General features: G+C 38.6%; 1 protein-coding gene across 3 annotated transcripts in view; it reads right to left on the bottom strand.

Moving 5' to 3' along the window:
* Positions 1-22,371, bottom strand: part of Rho-6 (rhomboid 6) — a 127,523-nt gene that overhangs the window by 73,361 nt on the left and 31,791 nt on the right. The window contains exon 1 of one of the 3 annotated variants that reach the window (XM_070661884.1): positions 11,708-13,193. The exons of 1 other annotated variant lie outside the window; for it this stretch is intronic. In XM_070661884.1, coding sequence (XP_070517985.1) covers positions 11,708-11,825 — 118 coding nt within the window. In that variant the 5' untranslated portion in view covers positions 11,826-13,193. Of the gene's footprint in view, positions 1-11,707; positions 13,194-22,371 lie in introns of those variants that run through there. One more of the 3 variants, XM_070661887.1, reaches the window with a different exon arrangement.

The raw sequence follows: 22,371 nt of genomic DNA, 5'->3' as shown, positions 1-22,371 counted from the left end.
ATAAATATGACGAACTTGACTATTAACGTCGACAAACTTCTCGAGCGATTCGACTGTGCCAATTTCGAGGCCGGCACGGCCACAATATTTATTAAGGTGCAATTATTTCAGAGCACCGGACGAAACAATAATATGAATCGCTTTGTAAATTCCCTAATTCTAATTAACTCGGCCTACGGGGAGCCGTAAAGGTGTAACGAGGCTTGTAATCATACAGAAGTTAAATCGAGCAGATTTCATTGATCACTACATATGAAAATCGGCCGGAAACCATTTGGAAAATTAATTCCTGCAATTCCATTTTTCGAATAAAATCGATATATTTTTTTACTCTTTATTTTTTATAATATAATACAACAACATCCCATATTAATAAACCCATCGTTTAACTTTTTTCAAAATATAGGTACATAACAATGTTTATGAAATAAAAAGTTAAAAGTTATCTAAAATAAAATAAAATTGTTTCTCGTGCGGTAAATATAAAGATGGTGAATACTGTTCTTTAATTGAATTATTATTATTGACCTTAAATCGTTGAAAAAGGGTTGACGTGGCAGACGGTCGATGTAAAAAGAATATTTGATAGAGAGTTCGTAGGTTGAAACGTACGTATACTATATTGAAAGCTCTATACGGTTTTCGCTTGCGCGTTTTCGAACTTGAAGAATATTGAATTGTTCTTACGTATTTTCTTGAACGTGAAAATTTACTCTATAGGAAAATTCGTATCCTGATGTAGATCGTTGAAAGACAAGATTTCCAAGTTCCACTGCTTTACGAAAACGGTCTATCCCTTCTCTGGGTTTTTTTTTTTGAGATAAAATTACAATATTTTTTACGCAAACACAAAATGAATAGAAATGTTTCTTCTGCATAAAAAAATACTGTTATTTAGAAATGTACTCTATTAATTAGTACTAAAGATAATAAATTATTTTTTTTGTACAATAGTTAAATTTCCATATTAATTTTAATTCGTCATTTTGTTCTTTATAAAATAATGTAAAATAGAATTGGTTTCTGAAATGTGCAATTACATCTCAACTCTGATTCAATACAATCCTTCTTTTACTCGTCGGAGAGATCACCGCATTGTTTTCTACCTCGAACTGCCACCAAGTGCTCTCTCAATGTTCTCACTTCGCGCATAAAAATACGCCGTATGAAGGATATGAAAATCAGAATCGCTATCGAAGATACTTTGCCCGAAGACAAAGGGCCCCCCCCCCTCCTCTCCGCGAAAGTTCGAGTCCGCGGCGCAAGGAAAACTTTCCGTATCTTCAACTTCATAAACGTGAAAGTTATACCGAACCGAGAGTCTTTCACGAGCAAATCGCTTTTACGCAGTTTGCAAGAAGTCGCGCTGCACAAAGACGAAAGAAGATATAAACATACATATCGATTATTGAAATCGAAATACTCGCTACGAGACGTGGTATCAGCGAAATAGCTGTGTGAGAATGGCCGTTTTGTTTCTCGACGTATCTTCGCGGTAATTGATCTACAATGCGTATTTCTATCCATTCGCGATATCTGGAACTGCATTTGTAAATATTGCAGTGCTCTCACCCGTAAAATAGTAATAGAATCGCTGCCGCGATATCGCGGTGAACGATGATAACGTTGTTCCTCTCGCGGATGTGAAAAGTTAAGTTATTGCGATTTAAGTCGATTGGCCGCAAAACGGTAAAAGATGACGTACAGGGAACGAAAAAGGGGGGACAGTTCTAGAGCATCCTCTCGAACGTGCGCTAGAAAGGGGGGGGGGGGCTTTTTCCCTGCTTCGAACTTCGCAAACATATCCGGTGCATCCGGCCGAGACAAAAACGGAAGCACTAAAGTACCTGCAACTGCGCGATGTTGCTAACTTCGCTGCATTCAGAAACTCCTTACCCTTATAGCAGTTTTTGCTCGTCACTAAAAGGTGAATAATTACCCGATTCTGCCCGAGCGCAATTTCTAACACCTCCCTATTATCCGTTAATGACGTCTCAACTCAATCGCATACTTCTGACCAACTCGCGTCATTTGATGTAATTAATTATTAGATTTTACGCGTATTTGTAATTTTATGCACGCGCTAATTAAATTGAAATATATTATTAATAAACTTACAAGCTATATTTTTTCATCAATTAAAGGAAAAAACAAATGTTATTAATTTCATTCAACAGACGCAAGTAACGTAATGAAACTTCTCAATCACGGTTATAAATCTACAAACAAGAGAACGAGATGTTACATAACATAATTCCCGTAAAAACTTTATTTCGACAGAGATAATTTTCGTTACGTGATAACGGAGAGGTGCTCGAAAACTCCGACAAATTAGCCACCGTTCGCGAGAAGAGGGAAGAGAAGAGACGAGAGGAATAAAAAGAAGTATACTAAAATAAAGGAAGAGAGTGGTGAAGAGCAATTGCGTTCCTCAGCATTTCTTCACACCCTCGCGAATTGCAGAATGTTTATTGCTATGATACAGCCGCGCGGTAGCTAAGTTAGGTGAGATCGTCCCCTTTGCCACCTCCAGAAGTATCTTTTTGAGGTGGTATTTCTCACTATAAAGAGAATCTGCTGTCGCGTCGCAAGAAACACGGGGTTGATGGCGAGTAGTTGGAAAATTCTATTCGGAAGCGACATTCTGCTGGCCTATCTGAGCTCGTCGAAATTCTAAACGGACCGTTCCATTTATTCAAACAGAATTTACGATCGTTCCTTTGAATCCCGCAAGAAGATACACTAATGTTGCAAGAGACAGCGTCTGTTTTATTATCCGCAGACGTATACACTTATTTTTATCAGCGATTGAAAAGAAGACCTCGCGCTTTTATTATGCGAAATGCGTACATTGTAGTTCGTAAAGGAAACTGATTACCTATCAAAAGATTTCTGTATTGATAATTCTAAAATAATGTAAGACATTTTTTTTTTTTTTTTTTTTTACATTTTACCTCCATATCTTTTCTCAATACCGCAGAGTATAAATAATTTCTACTTAAATAAAGAAAAAAAAATCAAGAAACGGTATAAATTTAATTAAATTTAAATATGGCTTGTTGCTAGCAAAATATTTAAGATAATTCCTCCGAATTTTATTCCGTAACTTGAAAAGTATTCGATTTTGTATCGCCGTGATTCGTCCGCGTTATTTATGAGATAAGTAAATCTTTATTTATGGCGTAAACCGATTTTTTTTTCTATCGTCAAGTGCATTTTTCATATCTAGATATTTGCGTGGCTGTCCTCAGGGAAATTCTCCATCACTGAGAAAAATCTATAGGGCAACCGGACCTTCGCAATAGCCTCAATACGAAAGACGGCATCCTGATGGCGTCTATCTCCGCGTCGGTCAAAAGTTTAAAGTTACGCTTTACATTTATTCCGCGGCGATTTCGCCCCGGTTCCTTTGGCATCGCTGATATCAAAAAGCAACGGGAAAGCTTGTCGCGAATAGGCGGCCGAAAGCTTACCAACAAACTTTATATTGTGCCCCGCGAACAAAGTTTGCTCATGGCAAACTACATCGCGTCTTATTTATGAATAAATCTTTATTTATGCGCTGGATCACGCGGCAGTATAATGCTGCTATAGTCCTCGCATTTATCGTTGTCTTGTATTACGTCATGTCGTAGATTAAAATAAATTGTTGGACAAAGCGAATAAAAGTATTACCATTGCACCCTGAACTTACTTATAATAGTATCTTACGTTTCACTCAATGCAATTTTGCGGTTCCTTCACGGTTACAAATTGCGATAAAGTTAAAACAATGAGAAAATTGTACAATGTTAATTAATTAAATGTATGACATGTTATAAGTTTCGTTATTTACGTATATAATAATTTTTAATAATATATATTAAGTGCATTAAAAATACTCGTTATTTACGTAACGTTTTATATTTATCATGGGACACGTAATGGAATTTTACGATTATTACTTATTATTACGGTATTTACGGTTATTACTTACGGTAATTATTTACGATTAGCAAAATAAGTTTTCGAAAATTGGAATTTATACCCGTAAAAAAAAAAAAAAAAAAAAAAAAAATATGACACGTATAAGTGGTAAAACAATTTTTGTGAACTGGCCACAAGTGGTTTGCAGCGTAGGAATGCATGATTTTATCGTTAAGCGAAAACATATTTTCCTGAAGCAATTTTCCGAGGCTTCTATAACGACAGGGCCTTCAAAAACTATGCTATCTCCATTGTCATTCAGCATAATCTCATTTTCTCGACGAATAAGGAAACGCGCAAAGGTCTCTATACGAGGGAGGATGACTCGTTTCCTCAAACAACCAAAAGCAAGACAAACCAAGTTCTCCAAAAAGCAAGATCCGCGAAAGCGAGAAAATAAAAAGGAAAATGAAGAAAGAAAAGGTAGTAGAAAAAAAAAAAATTATGTTTACTGCGGTAATCTTGTTCCGTATACATAAGATATAATGTGAAAAAGAAGGTAAAAAGTGAAAGTAACGTCTTACTTGGATCCTCTCATATTTCTTGTAACAATAATTTTTTTTTTCTCTCTTATAAAAAGAAAACATCCGCAGAGTTTCTTACAAAAATATAGTTCCTACTTATTAAAATCCTCGAAATTAACTAATTTTCTTATTATATATCGTACCGATGTTTCTTCGGGTTCCATAAATATACCAATATTTCTTTTACTAGAACAAACCATGCGCGCGCGCTATTTTTCAATATAATTTTATTTTAATTTTGCAAAAGAAAACCAATCCAAAAGATGTTTTACTAAAAAAAAAAAAAAAAGAAAGCGCTGCGGAAACTAGTAAATAATATACAGTATTTTACCGCGCAGTTTTTTGTTGAAAGCGGAATAAATGAAAATAATGAAAATCACATGTCAGAAGGGATTACAAAATTGCCTTTACACCAATGGTGCGGAGCGGTGAATGAAAACGGTAAAAGCGGTACGACGCAATAAAAAGCACACAAGACAATGGACCGGGTGGAGTACGTTTTTTTCTTATCAATACACGAGGTACGGTGGCGGCCGTGGCATAGCGCTGCGCGGAATTGCTCCAACTTTTTTAGACTTTTCCGCTAGTGCACAATGAGCAGAGGGCAGCTCGGGGAATAGGCGGTTCGCGTGAATACTAAATTTTAAAACTAAGCCAAGACGAGAGAAATTTATGGCGCGAGCGAGTGTAAGTTTACAATTACACGGAAGAACGAGGAAGGGACACGAGATAGAAGAAAAGGAGGCAGAAAAAGGTAGCAAAAGAGAGAAAGAAAAAGAGAGTGAGAGAGAGAAGGTGAAAGAGGGAAAGGATAGCGGTACAACCCACTGTGTCTTAATCCCCTTTTTATCTCTGCACCTTTTACCCGGAGTATCTATGGCCCTTGGAGAGGGCAACGCGGAATCTCGAAGATTTCCCACCCCCGCGAGGGATAATGTGCAGCGATCGTATATACAGAGACTAGAATTAGAGATTAGATTAAAAAATGTTATTTCTTTCCAACTCGATTTGTTAATGAAATAATTTACACTTAAGACTGGCCGATTACGCTTTCAAACATACGGTCACGTATCGAGTGTCACTTCTTTGTGACAATTAAAATGATAAATTAATTTTAATTAATGCTAATGTAAATGATTTGATAAGTTTATACTTAGAGAAAAATATAGTTAAGCGTTTTCATATAAACAACTTAAAAATAATTTAATGTAAAAAATTGTAGAGAAAAATTAAAGTTTTTCAAAGTTTTTTTTCTTTACTTCGTAACTTTATGTTGTAAGTATGTTTTATCTATTGCAAATTTGTTGATATCGTAATAAGAACAGCTGCTAACGACATAACTGTAAGTAACATCGGACTAAGTGAGAGACCACGAGCAGTCTTTAAAGTCATTTAGCCCACGCAGATTACTTCGAGCTACCGCAAGTTCAGTTAATTAATATATATCGTCATTTGGCAACATCTGTGCGGTCGGGCGTGTTGAGTTGCAAATTCACTCAACGCACACGCATACTTCAAATTAGTGTGTTGTCCCAGTATAATACAGGTAACAGAATTAGTATTCAAATTACCAATTCACTAGACTGTACTATAAAATTACCATTTGAATTAGCCCGGCTCGAACAGATCTAGGACTTAAACAACGACAAAAAAAAAATAGCTAATGAAGAAACGCCGAATAAATCTTTTGTGGAAGATAAATAATCGCGAAACCGTCATATTATAACTCATAAATATAAACGTAAGCAAAATATTTTTTTTTTCTTTTTTTTAATGAATCCCCACGATTCGCGACGAATCGCAAAAATCTTCAAGACGTTCACGCGGCGAAGTTATCGTACGCGATTATCGGGAAAACTTCCTCCCGAGATATTTAAAGCGTATTTTGTGTCGACCGAAGGCGGGAAAGCGGCTGATAAAAGCCGGAATTAATGCGAAATGGAAAACTTGAAAGTACTTTAATTATGTTTCCCAGATTTAAGCCAGCCCTTCGTGGTTACGTGCCGCGAAATCCCTCTGTCTTAAGAGGATTCTTATGAAACCTCTACAGTACTGACGACTAATTGTTGAGAAAGGCAAGTCAGGATCATGATTCGTCGCAGAAGATAAAGACTTATAATTCCATAAGCGTCTTTTCCGCGAAGCTTTCTACACGAGTTAAAAGTGATCAGCTAACGGCGAGCGCAGTAAAAAATATGCAAATAAAACGTAACCCGTGAATTATTTTTATTTATTTAATTTGTATAAATTAATCTTTAACAGCAGAAATAATTGAAAATAAAAAAATATAGAAATATACAACAATAAAATATTATATTATTTTAATTGTTTTATACTTTATGTTCCATCAAACTGTGCTTATAATTAAAAAAATTTTTCAACAAAATTAATTCACTGTTTCCTATTTTCTTTTCATTTCTTTACTTTTTTTCGAACCAATTTGTATCGACAACCAGTGGTTAATTGATTATATCGTAAATTCGACGTTGGCTGTGCCGGTTTCGTTAAATATCCGAGCGGGACACATTTCCAATTTGCATCATAGGCATACCGGTGGTAAAATGGCATGATCTCGAAAAACACCCGTGATTATCGTAATCCATTTGCATACGCTTAAAGCACTCTCATTCGCGAATTCGCGTAGAATAATATTATCAACAAGCTAAAAGCCTGAAATCAAGCTTTCGAATCGGAGTGGACGAAACGAATTTTCCCCAAACTAACCAACTCGTATCGGTTTATTAAAGCGCCCTAGGACATTTTCACGTACTGATTACACATCAATGGGGTTATTCACGACCTCCGTTTCCTTTTTTTCTTTTTTTTTTTTTTTTTTCCGCGGCGACGTGTACGGGTTACCATCGGCGGAAAATTGGCCGGGCGCCAGATCGGGCTTAAAGCTTTTCTGCCGTTCCACTGCAAATAATACGAGCTAGAAGCTCACGTCGAATCGTCGGCCGGATATACTTTTAAATTCGTTACACACAATCCGTTAGAGAATATTTGCGATCATATTTCTTTCGAATCACGAGTACCGTGACGTATCGTGCGATCGATACAAATAAGGGAGGACGATCGCGGTAGTCTGATAGAACGAATAATTGAATTTCCACGTGAACGCTTCGCTTCACAAAGCTACGTATCATCTCGATATATTAAGATCTCTTCAATTCTTTTTATACATATTTAAAGAAAGGAATCTATCTCTTTCATATAACGTAATTAAATTTATTAGTTACGAGCGCGTACATTGATTTATTTATTAAATTTATTTAGTCGAAACACATCGTACTATGTAAGGCTTTAATATTTACACCACGAGCGTACCTATTCGTTAATATACCGTATACTACTGTGTATCGAAGTTTGCATTTTCCTTAAACATTCTCAAAACCGTGTATTAACATTATTTTCGAGAAACAAGCGCATGTACTTGTAGCTTCGCTTACTTACATCACATTCCCCTGCATTAAAGTAATATTCCCTATAGTCAAATGTAGCCACAATTTCGCATCACGACTTGCAATTGTCCCACATTCAACTACAGACATTGTGCCGTTCCTACGAAACCTGGGTTGGCTGAATAGCTGGATGACGTGAATACGAGAAGAATTAAGCAACGCAACGTGCTTTACATATTTTTTTCCCCCCCTTATTTTTTTTTTCTTTTCGTCGTTAAATTTCGTAAGAACTCTTTCTCTTTCTCTCGCTTTTTTTTTAAATAATTTCTAGTCGAATCGATAAAGCCTATTCGTCGATTTCATCGGCGAACCGCGAGTGAAAATGCGGCCAATCGGTCAGACGGTTCCGCCGAAACGCTTCGATCATCGAGCGAGTGACAAATCCGACGCGATGTCGAGGGCGGGCGCGATAAAACCAGTTGTTTTTCGGAACAAATTGCGCTTTTTGCACCGTCCCGAAAGGTTCTTTTTCCATCCCTCTTGTCAACGCGACCCAGACAAGAACAAGAGACGAAAAAAGATCGGAGGACGGGACAGAGGCAGGCGGAAAAGGTGTTAAGAACTACGGAGCGGAACCGTTACGCTTCTTCCCTTTGACCTTCGAACAAAACAGGAATAGCGCGCACTGGCTTTCCTTCCTACTTAGAATCTGCCGTCGACTAAAATAAGAGCGCGCCTTTTTGTTTCGCTAATCTAAGGAAAGTAGTTGCCGCGAAAAGGAACCGAGTCGACTGCGCGAATCAATATGAAAACGTAATTTATGTAATCGACGAAGAAACGTCGACATAGGGACCAAGATTTTAAAATAGTCCCCTTGGAAATATATATTCTCTTTTTGCATCGTAAAATTAAATTTACGAAAAAAAATTGCATCCGGAAATGTAAGCTCTTGCTTTGAAAAACGCACAAAATATTTTTATTAATATTTATTTAGTTGGTGAAATACGCGCAATTTATATTTCATATTTTATCACGTATGTGTACCTAAATACCTCGAATACGCATATATGTACATTCAATGTGAATAAAATATGTCAATAATATATTTATATCATCGCAAATTATCGATCTTCGAAATTTCCATAGCTATTTTCTATTTAAATTGATTTTAATTGATGGAAATTTTTCTATAGTCTAATACTTGAAATTTAACGTCTGCTTGTTGTTTTTTTTTTTTTTTGCCGCAATGTTTTTAGTATTGAAATAATTGTTTGCTTCGTAGTACATCATTTAATTCTTGCTCTCTTGCAGTTGCCGAAAGATAATGGGAATGCTGGAGGCTCTTAGTTATCCTACGCGCGTGCTTACGAGTTAAGATCAAGCGATGCGAAGTCATAAATTAATATCACGGAAGCACCTTGCGCAACTACACGGGACTACACGTAATTCCGTGACTTATGCGGAGAGAATGCATACAGCGGAATCGTGCAACAAATGTGCAAACATGCAAATACCGATATCACTTTACTCGGTCTTTATGACCTGCAATGAAAAGCAGAAGCAGCTTGCGAAAACGAGATATTCGCAAGCGGTACTTTTTACTACTATTATATAAACTTGGAATTGGGCAATATATGATCTTACAAACTCCATTCGTTTCAAATCTCTATAAAAGTTTAATAAATAATAAAAAAAAAAAAAAAAAAAGAAACAAAAAACAAACCTTTAAAAATCTTTAAAATTACAAATGCTTATCGAGGTCGTTGATCAACAAAACAAAACAAAAATTTAGATGAACGTCTCACCCTCATCGTGTAACTTGAATAAAACTAAAAGCAAACTTGGACTTTGGAACACGCTCGCAACCCCTAAGCTATAGTTCACCTCATTTATGCGGAGGTCCGGCACCGGCTCGAAGCGACGGGTTCCCACGCCGTCGCTTGAAATCGAATCCGACCGCTATATCGAAAATAAAATCTGCGACCTTGTCCACTATGCGATTATAAACCATTATACTCCTTATCTTACCCGCTAAACTTTGGAAGTTTTTCTAATAATTTTCTTATCGGCCCGTCGATCTCTCGGCATTTCAAATCGGACGATATTGTATAAAATAAAGGGAGGGCTACTAATTGCTATTCATTTTTAGAATCATATCCATAGTATTTAGGTCACGAGCTATTTATAGATTACAGACGTGGCTTGATTCTTCTTAGAACATTCATTTAAGATAGAAGTGGACGATCAAAAATGTTACGATTAGAAACAGTAAATGGAATTATTTGAAATAATTAATTTATAATTAATTATCCAGCATATTAAGAAAAAGTTAGTTCTACTTCCAGTATTTATAATATAAAAACTTAAATTAAACGTATAAATAACTGCAAATATACTTTGAAAGGTTCCGCATAAAAGTTTTATAACAACTTGACTTTTGGCCTCAAAAGAATTGAGAGGTTTTAGTTGGACTTAATTTCTATACGCACAAAGTACGCGGTGTGTATGACGTTACGTCATCGTTATAACGCGTTTGTAATAAAATGTCATGTTTGTAACCAAGCTTCTTGCACAACCGAGCGTAGTCATATGATAAAATAATGTAATAAAATAATATTATATTTATATAAACCCTTTTTAAAGAGAAAAAAAGTCTTAATTACATGTTTCAAAAATTTTCTTTTCTCCCATTTATTTCGCCACAATTCTCTCTTTCTCTCTTTGTCTCTCCTACAATTTTATTTCGCGGTTTTATCAAATTTATTTTACACAGCCTATTTGTAAAAAAAAAAAAATAAACATTATTTTATAAAAATTCTTTCCTACACAGGCGTTCTTTATTTAAATGTAGCTCATTAATGATTATTAACTAACTCTGCAATCAACAACGCAAGTGACAATGTTTCTAATATGTAAAACAATTTCTACATGCTCTACAAATGTTTGTTGGAGCAATTTCACCGAGATGCAACACGACAAACGCCTAAAATTCCGGGAAACCGTGCATTCGGCAAGTGGACTACGGCATGTCTGACCTTTGCTTGACTATATCTACTTGGCGGTAGAATCCTACCTCCAAGGACTATTTTCCGTTTACACGCGAACGTTAATTGCATTACATGAATTATAAATTATGTGAATTATGTTCACCCGGATTAAAGAATATTATTTTACAATTTATTATATACGTACGTATACATATGCGCAAAATTATTTCTTTTTAAATTAAAACGTTGGTCAATTACTTCAACGCGCTTTCGTTACAAACCGCGATGTGAACGTCTTCGAGCATCTGGACAGAGTCCAGTTTCGACCGTCAACTGCAGCGGTCGCCCTGTCGATGCTTCCCAATTTCACAAATACTCTGTTTCTCAAGTCTGAATTAAAGAAAACCGACGCGGCCTTTATTTTATCAATCGCGTAAAACCCCCTTGTGTCTCACACAAAAAAGAGAGAAAAAAAAGAAAAAAAAAAAACACTTCAATTCGAAACGCATATTACATGTCTATTAATCACTACGTATTCAGGTGAGCGAAACTGTCAACCGCGCGCGTCAGAAAAATCATGTGTCGCCCGTGGATACCGCGATATCCGAAATAGAGGCAGAAGCGTACCGATCCGATATCGCCCAGCGTGAAATTTCAAGTCTCTCGACAGGCCACTCGCGAATGTCGGCCCACAGTGTCCGAAAAATGCACGGGCTGGCAAACGTAAAACTTTCCCATTTTATATATATTTTTTATTTAATTTTCTTTTAATCGTTTCTTTTTTATTTTTATATATATATATATATTTTTTTTTTAACAATAGCCTCACCTGTTACGAAGTCGATCGAATCACTCCATAATGTCACTGTCAACGGCTGACTTCGATCTTGGGAGAGTGTCTCCACCGGGAGTCCGTGAGCGGCTTGAATGCAAGACACAAACACCATCGACACGTACGATCGAGCGCGGGTGGCGATATCGCGACGCGATCCGGAAAGCGGCACGGCGACGAGAGAAGAGAGAAAAAAAAAAAGGGGGACGGAGAGAGAGACGAGAAGATAGACAGAAAGAGAGAGAGAAAGAGCAGCGGCGAACGTAACACGCTCCGGTTTCGCGTCCGCGCGTGCACTGACTTCTGCTCTGTCTGTTCAGGCGCGCCAACCCGCAGTCCATCCACCTTGGGCCACTGTAGACTCGTCGCTAGGTTGCTATGGCGACCGGACAACAGCACGCGCAGTCGGCGCGAACGAGACGCCGTCACGCGGTTGTCGATGGGAACGGAAAAGGGTTGAAAACGAGGGAGAAATTTCACGTTTTGTGGAAAATTCCTTTCAACGAGTGGAAACACGTAATGAAATCACGTCGCGGCATCGTCATTCGCTATACTACGTGAAAATACGCGTTATATATTTAGAATATATTACGGCACAAAGCTCACCCCTACTGTCTCTTTTTTTCTGTCTACCCTTCTCTTTATATCCACCGCCATTGGCGAAAATGTGTGACGAGACATCAAGACACAGCTAATACCAAGTTGTATCGAGTGAAATTGAAATTCAAGCGAAGCGTATAGCCGCGATAAAATATATCGACATGTAATTGAGGAAAATACTATTAAAACGTAAAGCCTCACCATCTGTTTCCGAAATACGCGTAGTTGTGCACTGAGGGACAGATATAACGTTTGTCGCGGCGATGACGTCTAGTGCACACTAATAAGAGGTAGATATGGCATTTGCCGTCGCAGCAAACGTGTACGTCTGTGTGGATGTCGTAATAATCATAATAATCGCCATTATTATTTTATTATTCTCGTCATGATCGGGTTTGCATTTAATTTTTTAGATTGCATTTGCGTCCCCATTTTCCGCGCGTTCCAATCGGCACAAAGTAGGAAAGTATAGAAAATCAATAATACGATTTAATAATTATCTCATGCGCCGCGTTATAAAAAAAAAAAAATATAATAATAAAAGAAAGAAAGAAAGAAAGGAAAAAAAATTTAATTCGAGTACATCAACGTATCGCTATATGTAGGTTCCTGGAGAGCTAATAACCGACAACCGCGTGATAAAAAGAACCGACGAACCTCGCCGATGGCGGAGACCATCAAATAAGCTGATGCTGCAGAAACGTATTCACGAATACGTAAGCTTCCTATCAACGCGACAGATTTTTTTTACGATCATCGCTTCGATCTTTTCTCCCGTATATTTCACGCGCTTGTCCCGCGCGTTTCGCACGAACGTAAACGAAATTATCTGAAGAGATCGGCAGAATAATTTAAACAGAATCAAACTTAAAAAAAAAAGAAATTTCTTTTTTTTTTTTTTTTTGGATTACGAGTGACATTTTGAAAATACTATTTAATACTTTTTGTGCTTTCCTCAAAATCCCAAGTCAATGCAACTAAATAAAACGAATAGGCGGAACGATAAGAAAGAAAAGAAGCGAAATAAAGAACGAGGCTGAGCATTCCGGGCTGGATTATGCGCATCGTGAAAATTAATAAGAGTCACGATGCAAACGTGCACGGATGAAATGCATTACCCTCCATGAAGAAAGGATCGTTAATGCCGGGCTTGTTTTGCTTTTTCGCTCTCCCTCCTCCTTTCTTTTTCTTTTACTTTTCTTCTTCTTCTTTTTTTTTTACTTTTTCTTTTTCTCTCTTTTTTTTTTTTTTAATGCCGCTCCAGGACGTCGATACGATGCAACTACGTGAATACGTGACTTCCAACTCGAGCATCTCATAAATACGAGCAAATTCCCTGAAGTGGAGAGGTGAGCGGCTCATTCGACGGCGAAAGCGCGGGCGAAATGTCTGTGGCGAAGTTTTGAAAAAGGAAAAGGACAGATACATAGGGCTCGGGGGGAGAATTGCGAAAATTAATTTACTCGCGGTCGTAAGTGAACCACTTGTTTCGTATATGTTCTCCACGTACGCCGATAGTAGAGCGGGGATTTATTTTCACCTGCGCTATCGCGGGTATATGTGGGCGAAATAATTTCGACGCAGGACCTGCGTTTTCGCAAATGTAATTATAAACGATTCGATAATTCACAAGGAGGGCAAACAAATCTTGGCCTCGGGATTTCATTTAACGGCTCGTTATTCCGTCGCTGTCGCGCAATTAGAGTCGGTACATTATTGGTACAATAATCATAAATTAATGTATAATAATTTTATTCCAATTTAATCTCAATTTCATCTGATTATATTAGTTTCGTAATAAAGCTGCTAATTATTGTCGCATATACCAATATTATTGTCATTTTAATCTCCCGGCGGTCGATAATGACTCGAGTAAAAACATTATTATACCTTGCGGCATAAGTTATTCTAATTATTAGAAGCATCTTCAGCGCAACACGTGCGCTCAGATTGTGCGATAGAAAAAAAAAAATAAAAAAAGGAAGAAAAAAAAAAATCAAACGTTGCGAAATACGAAATTAGATTCGCGAGATACGATTATTATCCGCAAGCCGATTTAACACGTACCTCGGATCTATGCGTTATGATAACGCGGCCGTAGAATTTCACTGTTCACGTTGCAACGCAGCGCGCATCTAAACGTATCTATAATCCCGGCTATCGTACTCCAATGTATGGATTACTCCCGATCTATTTTCGAAATTGAACTAAACCGCAACAACTACCCGAACATAAACGCACAGCCTTACGTGTAAGTATATCGCCATATGTTCGCTTCATTTTTATCCTACCAAATAGATCGAAAAAAGTCTTATTTTTGTACGAACGAGTAATAACATGGGGAAAAAAAATCTGGATAATTTTGCTCCACAATTTTTTTTTCAAAAAAGTGGTTTTCTGTACGAAAAACAAATCCTCCAAATTTTGACTAATTAAATATCTCTCCGTATCCTATCTTTAAAAAGCTTTGCGAGATCAAATTTAATTCATTGCTGCTTCTTTTCCGCGGCGCTAATATTTTTTTTCTTTATTTCTTTTTTTTTTTTTTATTAAATACTTGCATTAGAGGTTTTCTTTACGCGGGGAAAAATTCATAAAATATTTTATTCAACGTCACGTTATTCCGAAGTTAATAAATTTTCATTAAATACTGATCACGCTTTCTGTTCCGGGATTCCGCAATTTAAATTTCTTTTACACTAAAAGCTGGAGGCCTTCATTCAATCACGCAACAAACAAAGACTTTGCATCAGGTTTTTGTAGCTCGCGCGCGGGAACGCGTATATTTTTAGCTTACGCGGTGAATGAAACATTAGGAAACAGGGCCACATAAATCTAGTTAAATTTAGGAAAGGCATAGCCGAAGCAATGAAGAAACATGCGCGCACGAGCGTTGCAACGAGACTTCTCGTGGTTTATAGATACGCCGGTAACAAAAGTACGCCGGCCCATTCAAAAATTCCTCTCTTTATGCCTTCGCGCATCATTTGCCCGGGTTTTCATAATCCCTTTCGAACGTTTCGCTCGTCGATATGGTTACCTCGGGTCTTTCATCAAAGACGAAAATCGGGACGTTCGAGCTCCGGCGCAGCGAATTGCTTGCATCTGCCGCAATATTAGTGACTTGAAATGTCAGTAACTCAGTCGGATACGATTATTGAAAAATTTCCGTGGCTGCGAAGTAAGATAAAATCACGAGTTTTATCCAGGCTATATACCCCGGGTAATCATTTCCTTAGCAAGAATTTAATTTAAAGTTTAATTATCGAGCTATTTAATAATGTTATGGATTAAAGGCCGGGAGGAGAGGGGGAATGTGAGATTATAATTCTCGGTACAAAGAGTTTAAGACAAAGAGTAAATTAAAATGTACTTATTTTTCGTACTGTAACGCGAGAGAAAGTTTGAATTGATTCACTTTAAATTAGCACGGAATATACGTGACGGGGAAATAGTCGCGGAATACAGTCATTCCGGAATCGAGGGAAAAGCAACGGCGCGAAATCCCGACGTGAAATCCTATCAGAATACACTCTTTATTTGAAAACACGATAGGAGTGCTCGTCTCGAGATGAAAGCGTAAATTCTGTTCGCACGACTGACACCGCAACCACGCTAGTGCAATTTGTATCCATAATTTTAATCTCGCGAAAAACGCGAGCACCCTTTAACGCGAGAGAAAGAGACAGAGAGAGAGAGAGAGGAAGAGAGAGCTCGGGGAATCGCGCCGCGGTCGGTTTCCCCTGTCGAATGGAAGAAAAAGAGAATCGCATTCGCCACGCCGGGCTCTTCTCTGCGTATTAGCACCACGCCGGTGAAATGATAACGAATCGCTTTTGCGAAATTACAGCGCGCGCGTATGGTACGCGTAGGGTTGGATGGTGATTTTTACGAAATCCCACGCTTCGAAGTGCATCGAGTGCGCAAAACGCACCCTTTACATTCAAATACTCAATATATCAAGATCAAATTTTTATAAAATTGTAATAAATAAATCAATTATCGCTACATACTATAATATTCAATAAGAAAATTAAAAAAAATATATTTAAGTCTGCGCAAGATTATAGATAAGAAATGCAGTTTCGCTACTTCCTCCGATCGAGGGTACAAGCCGCGAGTATATCGTTTCTTTTCCATTTGCGTCGCGATATTAAGAAATATTTCTCGGAAAATAACGTTATTCCCCGCAATGGACTTTAATAACTAATAATATCCCAAAGCCTACAGTTGATTAGTTTTCGCATAGATGCGTCCCTGTGGCGCGCGGGTACCAACGATCCGGATGGAGAACGGGCGAAAGGAAGAGCGAGAAGGAAAAGCTTTTTCCGCTGGCGGTGAATCGAGCACGCGTAAATTATCATTCATCCGGCGAACGTGACGCGCAAAAGAGGAGTGCGAGCGGCGCGCGGTAGTACGAAAAAGGACAAAAGGGATCGTGAACGACGGATGGGGAAGGAGGGTGGCATCCGGCCGATCTCGTTAATGGCGAGCCAGAGGCATCGAAGCTAACCCCGATTCGACACACATACGAAAAAGCTTTCCGGCTTGTCGTCCGCACGGATTTGTGTCAACTGCGACGCGAAGCGGCAGCCACGGAACTTTACGAGAGTGCCGTCGGAGGAGACGAAGGCACGGCGGCGGTGGAGGCGGAGAAGCAAGGAGGGCGATGCGCCTGTCGATATTCACAAGCTCGCTAAATTACGAGAACTTCGTTTCTGCTCAAAATCTCTCCTTCAAGGTGCGAGCGCGCTTCCGCTTCTAGGACAGCGATGGTCCTCGAGAAATACCGCGGAATATTTCTGGTTCGACTCCGTGACTGTCAACGTTTTCTTTATACATATGTGAAAGACAATTTGTCGTAGCGAAACGTTACGGACATTTTCCATCGGTTTGAATTTTTATGCGCGACGTCGGGAATTTAATAAAATAGTATTTATAATTAATAAAAAAAAATTAATAATAATAATAATAGAATCGCGAGAAATAATTTTAAGAAGCGTACCATTCTAACATTTGAATGAAGTTAATACCTAAATAAATTGTCCGGGGTATCGCATCTCTGATGAGCAGAACAATGCAGACATTATTTCGATTTCTCGCGCTGCTTATTCTAGCGCCGCGCGCCGTTAGAGGCTTTATTATGACTTCCATCACGTTTACGATATCGTTTTTGGGCCCACTGGCGCATTCCCCGTGCCCTCAATTCATCCCAGCGGTGTCGGAAACGCGATTATCGCGGTGCAATGCCGTAGGAGGTGCGCCGCCATTAAATCACAAGTACATTATGCGAGATTAGAGCCTCGAGAATGAATATCCAAAGCGAGACTGGCGCGAGTTCGTGCCTGCTGATACACCCTGCTATCTCGCTTAAACACCCCACGAAGAACGCCGAGAATCCCCGTCACCCTGTCGCTTCGACAGTGCTGCAGTTATCGTTGTTGCATTCAAGCCAACAGGCGAGTAATGCGAGTTCGCATACGACACGACGTGTACGTGGCCTCGTGGCGGCGCACGTGAGAATGCTCGCGTATTATAACGCGAAGGGCCCGCGCCCCGCCGCGTCGCGATGCACGAGAGATCGGAAGTAAAGTAAGGAAATAGGAGCCCGCAACCCTACACTCGGTCGATCCTATAAACGCGACGTAATCAGCAACGTTAATACGAAACAATCCGCACATTTTTTCCTCTCTTTTTTTCATTTTTTTTCGACTTGATACGTTAGTCTAAGCATTTTATGACGCTTGTCAACGTTGACGCTGCATTTCAGCGACGCGTGCCGAACTGCTGTAGATGGGAAACAATTTCCGCCGCGACTTCCTCCTTCGCGCGTTAATTAAACGTGACGGAATTTGTAAGAAAATTACCAGGAATAGAAAAGTCCGGATGAAAGACGCGTATTATACGAAAGTAGAGAAACGCGGGTGAAAATCGCGAGAGAGAAAAAGTTAATTTCCCGCTTTCCTTTCTCGAAGCATTATCTACCTATTTATCTGTCTCTTTCCGCGGCTTCTGTCCGAACAGGCGCGGCCGACGTGAGCCGGGAGATGAACAACTGCGCGATTTAATAACGCGGCCTGTCCTTTTCGCGAAAATAATTGCTCGCACTGCTTCCTTCTCCTCGACAATTATCCACTTCGCCTTTTTTATTTTATATATATATTTTTTTTTATCCGCGCTCCGCGTTCTTTCCAATTTCGACTGCGAACATCCGTAACGCGCGGTACGGCTGGCTTTTATTCGCGATTTCACGTTCGTCCGAATAACGAGACTCTGGGCCATGTTTCGCGATTGGAAATGATCCATAGGCAAAAAGAGCTGCTCGCCACTCACCAGCTATTGGCCAGACTTAATGCGATTTCGTACACGATATATAATTTGCGTCTCGTGCGAGTCACGGCGTCGTTCTCGGCCGCGGTATGGATTCAATTTAATTTCCGGGACGCACCACTTTTTACTTATGAAAATAATAGCGCGAGCATTTGTCGCATCTCGTTACGAGGAAGGGAAAAGATTTTACGTTTTTACTTTTTGTCTTCTTTTTCTTTTTTTTTTTTTTTTTTTTTCTTTCATAAATTAACTTTTATCCGATTACTTCAAACGGTCGCTGCTCAAAGCGGAAATATTTACCTACAAGCGTAGGTAAATCAAAGAACGGTCAGCTTTACGAATATTTAAACAGTCACTGCGGGTTTTTGCACTGTTTTATACTTGACGCTACTTTGCCGTAATTTAGTTGATTCCGATTCGCCCTACCGCGTCAACCGCTCTATCCGAATAAGGCATCATACAGCGGAATAATATATGAAATAAAAATCGCGATTACTGCCCCTCTCGTTTTAACGCTCTTAACCGGACAGCGTGCCGGACGTCACCTTAATTCGAACCTGAAAAGCAGTAACGGAATCCGATTTACGGACCGAAAATAAGGCCGAGAGTGAAAAGCTTTTAGTACTTCCTACGTCGGCAAATATGCGACTTATCCCGTGCCCCTGAGCGCGCACAAAATTTTCCTCACGTTAGGATTACTATAATGGAATCCCAAAATTGTGCACGATTTTCCAGTGCAATAAAGTGATATGATGCGGAATAATTCGCAATGTCCAGGGAAAATTAATAATTTAATTAAAATACAAACGCAACAAGCCTATAAAAAAAAATAATATTCTAGAATTCCCTTTGTATTATCGGAATAATACGCATGAAGCACTCACGTACACTCGCATAAATTCGAATTTATTTGAAATTTTTACTGGAATGTATTGTATATTGTTAACCTTTTTTTTCTCTCTTTGCAGTACACAAACAGAATTATTTTACTTATCTTAATTAAAAAATATTATAATAAATAACTTTTTTTTATATATTTCATTGATTAAAGAATGTTATTTATCAACATGTCCAATTATGGAGCATTGATTAATTAAACAATCGGTATTCAATACTCTTTTTTTTTTTTTGTTATCCATGTAAATAGTAACTAGTTTATTAAAATTTCAACGTATCGGATACGTTACATGCACAGTAATCTCTTTCTGGGAGATGCGCGAATGATTAAAAAAATTATAAAGCATTGAAGTTTCGTGGGGTATCGAGCCGCGAATCCGTTAAAACTTTTATAATTGGTTCAAGATAAGTCGTACTGTCCCTTTCCATTTTTATGGCATCCGATGAATTAACGCTCACCGTGAAAGCATGCACGAAGGGATGTGTTATATCTTGAGATTATGTCGGAGCCGCAAATTTCATTACTTATTATTGCAGCGATTTAATTACTAATCTAATGTACGCGAGTACTCGAGCAAACGGGTAATACCTTAGTTTTCTCCGCGAATCTATCTATGTGCATAGAAATTGAAATCTCCAAAATGTACGTACGAGAATAAATCGAAATTACTATTTACCCTTCTCATTATCGATAATGAAACTCATATTTACAGCTGAGGTGTACATTGCGTGGTTATTTTTCCGGCGCGTTTCTAGACTATCGAATGTTAGATTCAAGATTTTAATTATAATCAATTACATTTACGTTTTTTATTACCTCCCTATTTCTATCCCTATTTAAAAAAAAAAAGAATTTGGACAACACTGCGAGTAGAAAAAAAAGAGAGAGAGAAAAAGAAGAATACCACGGTTAAGACTAATTAACGTTGAAGGAACTGATCCTAAGTATCTTAATTCTCATGTCGTTGCAACCGCGTTTGTATAGCGAGTATTTGTGAATGCACGCGCATGAATCTCATACGCTGACGCACGCTAGCGTTGAATCGCACGGTATGTGCACCGAAATCTGTATAGAGCTTTCAAAGAGAAAGAGAGAAAGGAGATCGCGTCTTTTTGCTCGGTACGCAACAGTCGCGGCTGTTTCGTACGTACGAAAGCGGTAACGGAACACGATTTACGGGTCGAAAATAGAGCCGCGAGTGAAAAGCTTTTAGTCGTTCGTACGTCGGCAAATATGTGACTAACCCAGAGCTCCCGGCAACGTGTATGCGCGGGTCAGAGCCGCGCTTTCATCCACCTGTGTAATCGCTCCCTTTTCCTATCCTTTTCGTCTCACGCGTGATTCACGACTCCCTTGCTTTTTCGTTTTCCTCATAACAACCCCCTATCGCTGTCCCCGTCTGAGCGGAATCGTAATCTAGAATATGTATTTACCAGTACCTATACGAATAGCGTTAAAGCGCCGTCGATGCAAAGATTGTCGAGCAATTTCTGCGACAGGAGGATATCGATAAAATTCATGGGAAAACGCGCTTTTCGTACCTTCTTAATATACCGCAAATAAAAAAATTAAAAAAAAAAAAAATTTTTTTAACAAAGAAACTTGGACGCTATACATTTCTATTTGAAGATGAGTGAAATGTACGCACATCTTTATCTTTCTATCGTTGAATTATTCAAACGGCAGTGAGTTTTAGAATTTAATTCAAATAACGTACTAAAAATAATGCGTAGAAATACGCATTTCTTTTATTGCTACAGCATGCGTATACGTTTTAGAAACGTGTGGGATTTATACGAAGGAAAAGGGCTATACTAAGCAACACTCTAGACGAACGCATTTGATTTGCATGCCGCTCTTGCATCCGCTCGGCAAGCGGCAAGTATACTGCGCTATGGTAATATTCAAATAGATATTTTCAGCTTCCACCGGCTGCTGTTTTATCCGCGTTCAACAGCCAGCGAAGATAGGTGTATTTCTATGTACAAGCAAGTCTGACGTACCGCCGTTGTTTCCTCTTTCGCGATTCCCTTTGATCGTGCGCGGTGACATTGTCCTCTATAAAAATAATAAAATTTTTCCGCCCTTTATTCGTCCCTCTGCGCGGGTAATTTCTACCGTTACCTGCGAATCTGCGCGACAGTTAGCGGAAAGGGTAGCTTTTTATTTTCGCGATAAATAAAAAGATATCGGTACTCCGCTAAAATTGATATTCCGACCGGGCAATTTCTTTCTTCCTTGTGGCCAAGCGCGGAAAATCGCCGTTTATAATCGACCGTCGGCCATCGGAATTCTATAACATGTTGCGTATGGAATTGAGATGAGAGGATACGACGTCCAATTTGGATTATCAACTCGTGGGAGCCCCTCCCCTCCCGTCGTTAGTAATGAATCGACGAACGATATAAAATAAATGCGAAATTGAAAAATATGAGGCAAATTTTTGTCAAAGGTCAGTAGTCGCATATCGGGGCATATTATAAAAACGTGTACGCGTCAGTCATTATTTTCGATTGAAATGCCAATAGCTCATAATATTATGTGAGATAAAGAATGAAATTAATAATGAAAAATTGTACAGCTAATAATGACAAAATTTATAAAAATTAATTCATAATCCCGTCGTCGCGCACGCGTTCTGACAATGTCTGTTATTCAATTTGCAAGCCGATTTATTTTAATCTCCTTTCGCGATTTTATTCTGTCTTTTTTTTTTTTTTTGTATACAGGCGACGGCACAGTTTCTAGTCGGATAAAACAGCATTTCGGTATTTGGATAGAGACCTTTCAATCGGCTCGTTTCCGCGCTCGATTTCCATGTTACTGTCATCCC

The sequence above is a fragment of the Cardiocondyla obscurior genome, linkage group LG09 (genome assembly GCF_019399895.1).
Source record: "Cardiocondyla obscurior isolate alpha-2009 linkage group LG09, Cobs3.1, whole genome shotgun sequence".
Taxonomy (NCBI): domain Eukaryota; kingdom Metazoa; phylum Arthropoda; class Insecta; order Hymenoptera; family Formicidae; genus Cardiocondyla; species Cardiocondyla obscurior.
This window is presented reverse-complemented; position numbering and strand designations above follow the sequence as displayed.